This window comes from Cyprinus carpio, chromosome A22 (genome assembly GCF_018340385.1).
Source record: "Cyprinus carpio isolate SPL01 chromosome A22, ASM1834038v1, whole genome shotgun sequence".
In the NCBI taxonomy this organism is placed as follows: Eukaryota; Metazoa; Chordata; class Actinopteri; order Cypriniformes; family Cyprinidae; genus Cyprinus; species Cyprinus carpio.
In genome coordinates, this window is record NC_056593.1 from 1,555,018 (window position 1) to 1,566,339 (window position 11,322).

At 41.3% G+C, this 11,322-nt stretch overlaps 1 protein-coding gene across 1 annotated transcript; it reads right to left on the reverse strand.

Annotated features, from left to right (window-relative positions):
• Positions 1-196: 196 nt before the first annotated feature.
• On the reverse strand, positions 197-10,777 carry LOC109066354 (lon protease homolog, mitochondrial-like). The gene is given in 20 exon segments (XM_042711630.1): positions 197-684; positions 869-1,033; positions 2,219-2,439; positions 2,577-2,616; positions 2,618-2,752; positions 2,821-2,961; positions 3,187-3,303; positions 3,377-3,499; positions 3,596-3,683; positions 3,768-3,946; positions 4,052-4,190; positions 5,485-5,498; positions 5,501-5,509; positions 5,610-5,693; positions 5,765-5,894; positions 5,981-6,042; positions 6,953-7,205; positions 9,186-9,305; positions 9,395-9,483; positions 10,264-10,777. Coding segments are annotated over 20 exon segments (2,736 nt in total). The 5' UTR covers positions 10,744-10,777; the 3' UTR covers positions 197-537.
• Between the last annotated feature and the right edge of the window lie 545 nt (positions 10,778-11,322).

The window sequence follows — 11,322 nt, forward strand, 5'->3', positions numbered from 1 at the left end:
AATACCTAAACTGTAATGTAATGGATTACGTAACTATGTTTTTTTTTTGTCATGCAACGTGGAAACTCTGATATGTATTTAAATAAGTGTATTCTGACACGTAGATGGATAAACCACTCCTAAATGAACCAAACCATAAAAATTGATAAAAACACACAGCGGTGAAGTAGCTTTGCACTGAGAACACATCCACACAAGCGGTTCCATAATATATATTTAATGTAAATGATTTGAGAGAGTATAATTAAGGCGGTTATTTACAAACATGACACTCGAGATGAAATGGGATGTGAATATAAAATCTTCACTGGAGGCTGCGTAGCAGCAATTTCGGGATCCCAGAGTCTCAAACGTTTCGGGAATCTTCTTTCTGATCCGCGTCCCACAAACCAAGAGGCGACGGCGCAGCGCTCACGTGCTACTTCTGTGCGATTAAAAACTCAACGAGAGACAAAAGGATTGATTAACCTGGACGTGTGCGCTCGGGATTTCCTGACACGGAGGATTCATAATCGTTAACACAGCACTACTTTATTATTATCCAGAGAACACGATTTTGTAGATCTCGCTGTAGTTTTCGACGAAATGCACTTCTAGTCCTTCGGTGATGTAGTCTGCCAGGTCTGAGAAGTCCTTTCTGTTTTCTGCAGGCAGGATGATGCAGGTTACACCAGATCTCTTCGCCTACCAGAAGAATTAAACGCATATATATTATAAAACATATGCATTTATAAACACAGTGTCATTCACACAGACTATTTCCTGTACAAATATACATTTAATTCATATATTAACCCCAAAGAAACGGTCATATTGTATAAACCTGCAGTTTGGAAACATAGTGTGGTGCTCGTCCCGGCTGACTTACAGCAATGGTCTTTTCCTTGATTCCTCCAACAGGCAGGATCTTCCCGGTCAGGGACACTTCTCCCGTCATGGCCACGTTCTGACGCGCTGGGGTGTCAGTGGCCAAGGACAGCAAAGCAGTCACAATAGTGCACCCAGCACTCGGCCCGTCTTTGGGAGTTGCACCCTGAACAGATTCCCAGCTTTAGTTGTTACAAGAAATTAACTGCTTCTTAACACTTACTTGAAGCTTCTGCCTTGCGCTCCTGGAGGGACACCTTCCTCTAACACACCTGAACATCTGCAGGATTACTAGAAACGGCCCCACCACCGCGCTGCTGTTGCTGTACCAACTTTTATCTGCAGGATTACTAGAAACGGCCCACCAGGTTCCCCAAAAAATGAAAATTACCCTCACCCTCAAGCCATCTTAGGTGTATATGACTTTCTTCTTTCAGACAAATACAATCGGAGTTAAATTTAAAAATATCCTGGCTCTTCCGAGCTTTATAATGGGAGTGAATGGGTGTTGAGATTTTGAAGGCCAATTTTGATGCATCCATACATCATAAAAAGTGCCTCACACGGCTCCGGAGGATGAATAACGGCCTCCTGAAGTGATGCATTTGTGTAAGAAAAATATCTATATTTGTGACCCTGGAGCACAAAACCAGTCTTAAGTGTCAATTTTTCAAAATTGAGATTTATGCATCATCTGGAAGCTGAATAAATAATCTCTCCATTGATGTATGGTTTGTTACGATTGTACAATATTTGACCGAGATACAACTATTAGAAAATCTGGAATCTGAGGGTGCAAAAAAAATCTAAATATTGAGAAAATCATCTTTAAAGTTGTCCAAATGAAGTTCTTAGCAATGCATATTACTAATCAAACATTTAGTTTTGATATATTTACAGAAGAAAATTTTCAAAATATCTTCATGGAACATGATCTTTACTTAATATCCTAATGATTTTTGGCATAAAAGAAAAATAGAACATTTTTCGATAATTGAATTTTGCGTTTTTTCTGATTGGTTTGAATATCATTTCAACCCTATACGACAGGTTAGCAGAGATAACTAGAGATTATGGTTTATAAAGTTTAAAATATGGATTTTTTTTTAATACACAAATGATTCAGAAGGCCTTTATTAACCCCTCGGAGGCACTTTTTATGATCTTCATCTCAGGCACCTACTTGAACTCTCTATTCCGATCGTTGTTGTCCAATCGTGCTCCAAGAGGCCCACCTTCTTTCAAAAAAGGCTATTAAAGACTTCAGGATTAGTAGAAACTTCTAGGTCTGTGCGAGAAGGTGGCCCTCCATGAGCAGGACTGGACGACTCTGGACAACTGCAGTCTTCACCTCAGGCACATGGAGGTGTATGTGGGAGCCCACAAGGAAATCGTTGTCCGGTTGTTCCTTCATGAGGAACGAGCGCGCAAAGGTGTACGCAATCTTGGCGCTTTCTTTCATCACGTCTCCCAGCTGCCCCGTGAGCTCCAGCGATCCCTCTTTGAGACCATCCTTCCCTTGCGGTTCTCTCGGTCGCCTCAGAGATGTCTCGATGAAGAGCGTTGAACCTCCTGTGGAGGAGAGTAGAGTCGTTTCTTTGAGGTTTTGCGGACTTAACACCTTTAGGAGTGTTCCCACCAAATTTGGTGTCACTAAGCGTTACGAAAGTTCGCTGGAAACTAGTGTACCAATTTGTATGAACCCTTACCCATCGCCGTCCACGCCAGTCCCATGACAACTCCCGGCGGACTGGGTGGGGTTGTAGTTTTGGTTTAGGTTGAAGGTGGGGATGGGCTTCCCGACGTAATCCTGAAGGTTCTCCGGAGTGACACTGACCATCGTTTCTTCGCCGTTGACGATCCGGAACGCTACTTTCCGGAACACCTGCAAAGGTACCAAACTTAGCTACACTTGCACAACACTCATCAAGACGAGTAAGAAGTTAGTTGCACCTTCTCGACTTGCTTCTGAAGGTTCCTGACGCCGCTCTCCCGGCAGTACTGTCTGATGAGGACGCTCAGAGCCTCGGGGGTGATTTTCGCCTTCTCCGTATCCAAACCGCATAGAGTTCGCAATTGAGGTACCAAGTATCTCTGTGGTGGTTATAAAGACCGGGAAAGGACTAAGTAAAGTCGAACTCTTGTGGTTATCGAATTGGGGAATTGATTGAGTTAAAAAGTGCTCATGTGCTAGCAGCATTTTATGAATTGATTGGGGATTAGTATTTAAGGGTCTTGAGCGAGTTATTTTACGAGCAACCTTCCGCTGATCTAAAAAAATGTTGAGTTTCAGGTAGAGAGATCACCAGGTAAACGTACCTCCGCAATGGCCAGTTTCTCCTGAGCAACGTAACCTGATATGTTGATCATTTCCATCCGGTCTCTTAAGGGTTCGGGAATGGTGTCGAGAACATTGGCTGTACAGATGAAAAGCACCTGAAAACACCAACGAAGATGCAGTGAAGCCAGAGTTTTCTTCAAGCAAATGTGGATTTTTGCTAGTTTATACCTTGGACAGGTCAACGGGCACATCCAGGTAGTGGTCAAGAAAGTTAGCGTTCTGTTCTGGATCTAAAAGCTCGAGTAGCGCTGAAGATGGGTCACCCTGATAACCTCGACCTATTTTATCAACCTGCACAACAAGAAGATTAATACAGCATCAACATAATTACATAAGAACTGAAATTGTAGTATAGAGTAGGGTTAAGATTTGATTTGTGTGTCATACCTCATCAATAAGGACCAATGGGTTTTCAGTTTTAGTTTTCTTTAGACACTGGATGATTTTTCCTGGCATTGCACCAACATATGTTCTCCTGCAATGTACAAACCAAAAAATGTACATTACTGAACGCTACTTAAAGTTTGAAAATAAGCACATAATGGTCATTATCACATACCTGTGGCCTTTAATTTCCGCCACATCTGTCATGCCTCCCACGCTAAAGCGGAAGTATTCTCGATTAAGGGCTCTGGCGATCGAGCGGGCGATACTGGTCTTTCCAACTCCAGGAGGGCCATAGAAACACAAGATCTTTCCCTGTGTGCTACCTCTTAGCTGGCTTACAGCTATGAACTCCTGCATGAATAAACAATGGCTGGGGTTAATAGGATTAAGAATGCCCATTCAAATTTCTCCCATTCTCAGGGGATAAAGGTTGAGGCGCTCGTGCTTGTGTTTTACCAGAATGCGTTTCTTGACGTCGTCCATTCCATAGTGGTCCTCTTCCAACACCTCTTTGGCTCGAGCCAGCTCCATGTTTTCCTCGCTGTTGGTGCCCCAAGGCATGGAGGTCAGCCAGTCTAAGTAGTTACGGGTAACGCTGGGGATTTTAAGAGGTAAAAAATAACAATCAAAGTTTGAATTATTAAAATACCACCTTAAAGAGGTTAAGTTTGTGGAACATGGCGGCTGGTTTGTTGCTGGTCTATCAGTTCGAAACTAGGTCAGCCAGCTTGTAGTCTAACTGATCAGCCATCTAGTGCAGCTAATCCCTGCACAACCATCTTAAGCTGGTTTTAGCTTGTAGTCTAGGTGATCAGGCTTGTAGTCCTGGAGTTCTAAGTTGTACACCTACCAGGTTTTCTACAAGTGGGTTAGTCCACCAGTGGATAATGTCCCATGAACCTTCGATAGCAGTTTGGAGCAGCTAAAGACCAGCTCTTCGAATAGCAGTTTGGAGCAGCTAAAGACCAGCTAGAACCCATATACAACAACAAGTGTCTACCAGGTCAAACCAGGTCCACAAAGGAGTTGAAAACCATCTAAAGTAGCCTGGAGTTTGACCAAACAGGACTTCCATGTACACCCATCTCTTGGTTTTATTAAATTTTTCTGGATAATGGTCTCACCAGGGTTACAAGCGGTGGACTAAACCTTCGGATATGCAGAAATGCAAACCATCTTAAGCTGGTTTTTTTTAACTTTATGTGGCTTCTCAGGTGGTCTATACAAGTTGTACTAGTGGTATTGGTAAAATTTATATAGCTTAGGTGGTTAGTGGTATGGATGTGGTTTGTATAGTGGTTTGGAGTTGGTTAGGAGTTTGTAGCAGCTAAAGACCAGCTAGAACGGGCCAAAAGCTTGTACGTTCCAACTGATAAAACCATCGTAAAGTAGCCTGGAGCAAACTACTGACCAAACGTTATCCATGTAAAAGCATCTTTGGTTTTGATTAACCTTATATGTGGCCTAGCGTCCCAACGCCAGGATCCTGGAAGCAGTTTGTGCAGGCTGTCTATTATAGATAAGGCTGGGTTAATCAAGTTTACTAAAACAACGACACGATCAACTTCTCACGTTGACTCTGAACTCTGAGGAGTGGTGATCTAACAGTCCCAGTTTGTTAAGCTCCTCGTTAATTACGTCCATGACCACCAACATGTCCATGTGATTGCGGGTTGGTACGGTGCAGGTCCATCATACAGCCTCTCTCCTGAACTTCTCCTCAATGGCGTCATTTGAAATCAGCTTTTACTCTTATCGTAATAAAGTTTCAGAACCGACAAAAAACGCCCTTGTTACTGATAAAAGCTTCAGCTAGCGAAACTCAGATCTGGAATGTGCCTGTCTATTATAGATAGGTTAATAAGTTTATAACAACGACAAACTCTCACTTGAACTCTGAGGAGTCTCTTCAACCTGAGATTCGTCCATGACGAGAACTTCGGGCGTATAATTGAAGGAAACCCAAACGGATCAGCAACAGCGTGTCAAGAGCTGTCCTCATTTGTTCCCTCACCTCCCGGCCAAGACGCTGCTGTAGTTTACTCAGCTCGTACTCTTTCTTCAGCAGAGAAAGGGCCTTGTACAGTCGTTTGGGAATCTGCAAACACAGTTTTCATGTTAGATACTCATACACTCTCAGAGAAACTCGTTTGGAGGTTATAAACGTACGTTTGTTTCCTCCAGGACGTCCTGTAGCTCGTGTGACTCGGCGCCGGTCAGTGCCGCCCCCATGTCGCTCAGATAAATGGGATTATCCACCACTCTCTGACCCGCCTGCATCATCTGGAGCACAGACTCTCTACCAAACAAACAGACAGACAGACGAGCACGTTCACTCATCGCGCTTTAGCTTGCAGTTTTATACACCTTCTTTATCTGTATTACCTGTACAGTGGATTCAGAGCAATAATGTCACGGATAGTCTTGACGATCTCAGCAGTCAGGGCCTGGTTTGAAACAATAGAGTGCATGAATTAATTCTGAAGAGGTGACCATAAAAAAATGAGTCATTTTTAAAAACTGTTAGACATTTTTAAATAGGCTTTGACTGAAATAAATTAAAATAAAAACTTCAACCAAATGCTAAAGGCAAGGTTTTTGTTTAGTTTGAGTTAAAAATAAACATTTTAAAAGCCTATACTGACATTTTAAAATAAAATAAACATTGACCGTTTGGTTTACATTTTAAACCGTAATTAAAATTAAACGTAAAAAAAAAAAAAAATAAATAAATAAAGTAAAATATATTAAAAATTTAAAGGCAACATTTTTAATTTATGTTTAGTTTAAGCTTAAGTACAAAAATGACTAGAAAAAAAATAAAGACAAATATAAAAAAAACATATATGTATGGACATCTTAAAAATGTTGTCCGAAATAAAAATTAAAAAATTAAACTCGCTTATTTTATGTAATAAAACAACTAAAGTGGAAAAAAATGAATAAACAGCATATAGACATATTTTACAATAAAATAAATGTTGACTGAAATAAAATAAAGGGCAACAAACTTCAGTTACTCGCTAAATTTCTCATTTTTTGTTAGTCTGAAGTACAAAAATAACCAGAACTGAAATTCAAAATTATATTTTATAATAAGTTACATTTAAAAATAAAAAGAACATTGCCTGAAATAAAATAACACATATATACATATACATATATAAAGTGTAACTTAAGGTAGCTTTTGATTTATAGCTGAAGTAACAATAAACTGAAATAAAAACTATAGACATATTTAAAAACTAATAAGAATGACAAAAACACACTACAAAATCACTAAAACTTTAAAATGAAAACAGCAAATATAATTAAAAATACTACTGAAAACTATACTGATACCGAACGGACACTGACCTTGACCTCTTCTGTGACCTGGAACTCCTCGTGGACCACGTTGTCCACCTCCACCATGAGGACGCCGGGCAGAGGAAGCGCCTCCACCGTAAGCTCCGCCTCCCGCACCTTCCCCTCCATGGCCTCCGGCAGCGACGCCGAATCCTTGCGCGATCGCTTCTGCTTCCTCCGCAGAGCTTTCGGCTGCTCGTCTTCCGCCTCGAGCGACTCGGGCTCCTCCGGCTCCACGTCCAGCTGCTTACTGATGCGGATTCTGGGAGCAATGGACAGAGAGGTCAGAGAACTTTCCTGAAATACACCGGCTTCTCAATTAGTCAAAGTGACAAATATCACACATTTTGCAAAAAAAAAAGGTTAATTTAACAAATTCCTACATTTTTAATGTCCCTCTAGAGGTTCATGCTGGAACTGCAGTTGTTATAAAAATGACAATGTTAATTAAATAAATTAAAATAAAACAGAATTTCCATTTATGTTAGATTAAATAGAAATATAATTTTTTAACATTCATTTTTCCCCAAATTAAAAGTTTAAATTGTTCATTTATTGCTATTTAATTATTATTTATTTGTTACGTAATTATGACACTGAACATATAGTTATTCTATTTTATCTTATTATCACTAGCAAAGCCTAGCAACTAATCTAGGACATAATAGCAATATGGTAATCCATACTAGCAAGATGCTAAAACGTGATAAACATGCTAGCAATGTGTTAGATCATGTTAACATGTTAAAACGTAACTGTGTAAAAACATGTTAGCTATGTTTTAAAACATGTTTGTGTATGGTAATGTTTGCTATGTTTTATAAACATGTTAAAAATGTTATTTAATGTTATAATTCAAAAATGTTTCTACAATGTGTCAAGTTTGATCTTAAATGTGTATTTTAAATTGTGCTAACAATGTTCTAAAATGTGATAAACACACTACAAATGTTATAGAAACCCCCGGCAACTAGCCAGGTTACCAAAACATGTTACCAAGCAGCTAGCAGGATATCTTAAAATGTGATAGGCAACACCACAGCAACCACCCAAAAATGGCAATCACCCAGAACTAGCACGCCACCCAGAAAACGTGCCGACAGAAACCCCCTAACCAATGTTATATGCTACTACCAAGCATGTTAAATTGTGCTTAACACATGTTCGCAAAACCATAGCTAGCACGTTTTAAACCCTGGCAACACACAGACCCCCCTGCAGCAACCACCCAGGTTACACCATGGCAAACTACCAAACCCCAACTACCACCCAGGTTACCATAGCAACTACCGAGCAACTACCCCATAGCTTAACACCCAGGATATCTTAACCTGGCAACCACCCAGAACCCCCTAGCAGCCACCCAGAACCCCCTAACAACCACCCAGGTTACCATAGCAACTACCAAGCAACTACCCAGGATATCTTAACAAACACCCAGCAACACCCTAGCAACCACCCAGAACCCCCTAGCAACCACCCAGAACCCCCTAGCAACCACCCAGAACCCCCTGGCAACCACTCAAAACACCCTAGCAACCACCCAGAACCCCATGGCAGCCACCCCAAACACCCTGACAACACCCAGAAACCCCCTGGCAGCCACCCAGCACCCAGCAACCACCCAGAACCCCCTGGCAGCCACCCAGAACACCCTAGCAACCACCCAGAACCCCCTGGCAACCACTCAAAACACCCTAGCAACCACCCAGAACCCCATGGCAGCCACCCCAAACACCCTGACAACCACCCAGAACCCCCTAGCAACCACCCAGAACACCCTGGCAACCACCCAAACCCCATGGCAACCCCAACCAAAACACCCTAGCAACCACCCAGAACCCCCTGGCAGCCACCCAGAACACCCTAGCAACCACCCAGAACCCCCTGGCAACCACCCAAACACACCTAGCAACCAACAAAGAACCCCTAGCAGCCACCCAGAACATCCCAAAACCAACCAGAACACCTTAGCAACATCCTAGCAACTGCAAAAACTAATCAGAAACCCTAGCAACCCCAGAACCCAGAACACCCTGGCAACCACCCAGAACACCTTAGCAACTGCCAGCAACCAATCAGAACACCCCAGCCACCGAGTGCTGAGTTTTGCCACTGTTTTCAATCATTATTTATTGAAAGGTCTCAGCTACCTCAGGGTGAATTCAACAAAATAATATAGCTAATGAGTTCATTTAACTAATAAAACCAGTGACTCTTTCAGAGAGATTTTGAGCATCACCTTCTGTGTCCCATCACAATCATCCGAAGCTTGTCTCCGAGGTCCTGCATCTCGTGGATCTGCACAAACGTCCCGGTGTGATAAACCGCATCCAGACTCTCCACCACATCAGACTCGTTACTGACAAACACACCAGAGTCAACAGAAATCCACCAGAACCACAACACAGTCCGTCAGACTGATTATCTTGATGCTGAACAATCACTTACCCGTCATCTTTCTTCAAGAAAACACCAGCGTACGGCTGAGCGAGACGCACTTTACCCCTCAACAGGTCCACCAGTCGCTTGTCTTTGACCTAAAGATGATAAAGTATTGCATGTATTTCAGTGGTTTCATCCGATACTAAAAATTTTTAAAGTTACAAATATTATATGTATTCTTTCAATGAATCAATAAAACCTAGAATAATTAGTAATATTTATATCATTTTAAGTAGGTATCTCCTATACTGCTATAAAGATCTCGCTGATTTACACAAAAAGCATCAGAATTGCATCATATTCTCATTGTCTCAGAGTATATGAGCCATAAAAAGCCTGACGGACCAAATATGACTCAGAACACAAATACGCAAACTTTTAAAAAGATTTTCTAAAGTTTCAAACAAAACCGCACCACTTCCAAAAACAAATAAAATAACAATAATGTCAAAAACAAAAGACCGGCTATTATTTTACAGCATGTCAAATAAAAGCACTCAGTCGAACATTTCTTTAAATAATAATCATTTTAAAAATATTATTAATTTTTTAATAAAACAAGGAAACAAGTATTTTACGAATTCTATTATTTTTAAAAATATATTTGTAATTAATGTAATAATTATTTTGTAATTTATTTTATGTATTTTTTGTAATTTAAATTATTTTGTCTCTATTTTTTAATCATCTGATTAATCTAATAAATAATTGACCGATTAATCGAGTATCAACATAATCGTTCCCTACTTTCAAATATTGCAAGGAAACTTTTTTTATGGATATTTTGAGTATACCACATAAAACTACTTGCTATCAACCTCCCAAATACTGATATTTGCTCAGGTCCCATCTGACTAAACTACTCAGCTCGTCACCTCGATGATTTTGATGAATCTCGGGAACACCGGGTTTCTGTTGACGGCGATGAGCGGCACGTTCGGGAAGACCTCGGGCACGAGCATCGTAGTGAGCGCTGTCATCTGAGGAGGAGGAGGAGAGTAGGGACCTTCATCGCCTCCGGACTCATCATCTCCGGCGCTGCTCTCGGCTCCGTCCTCTCCAGAGAAGCCGCTGCCCTTATTCCCGAACAGAGAGCGCCTCTGACCGCCGCCGCCGAGGCGCCCGGAGCCCGCCGCGACCCGACTCCACCTGTCACTCAGCACGGATGCCGCGATCCTGGCGTCGCATAAGGACTTTCTGCTGGAAAAGCTGGAGTAGGAGCGCCGGAGGTGGGGGTGGAGGAAGCGGCGCGGGAGCAGCGCGTTTAACCCGGCTCTGATCGCGACTGAAGCGGCGGAGGACGCGCTGCCGGACGCCGCACCGAACGATCTCCACACTCTCATGTACGCCGCCATCTTTGATCTGGAGGATTCTATGCGAGGAGCACGTGACCGCGCCGCTGTCTAGTTCTGATGACGGCATGACGCGACGCCTTCTATGTTGCATATTATAATGAGCATATCAGAGAATGAACGTAGAGTTCGGTGCTTTTTATGCAGGTCGATAAAACACAGATATTATAATCGCAGTCGATAAAATACAAGAAAACATTAAAACAGTGTGGTAAAAAAATGAAACGCTGCCGCTTATTAGTCAGTAAGTTGGTTCCTGTATGGACTGAATTAAACCATAATTTCTAACTGAAATAAATCTTAAAATGGGATTTTATTAATAAAATTCTTTTTTTTTTTATGTGCTAAGATTTTATTATTTTATTATGATTTAAAAAACATTTGGTTTTTCTCTAAAACATCTTGTAAAAATAATTGTATATGAATAATATATAATCCTATGTTCCACGCTAAATTATAAATGAAATGACTTCCAATGTGAAAAAGTGAAAATCTGATGGCCTTCGCGTTATCTCTCTGATAAATGAGATACAGAAAGAAAATACAGGACGTCAACTTTATGAATTCCACGCTAAATTATAA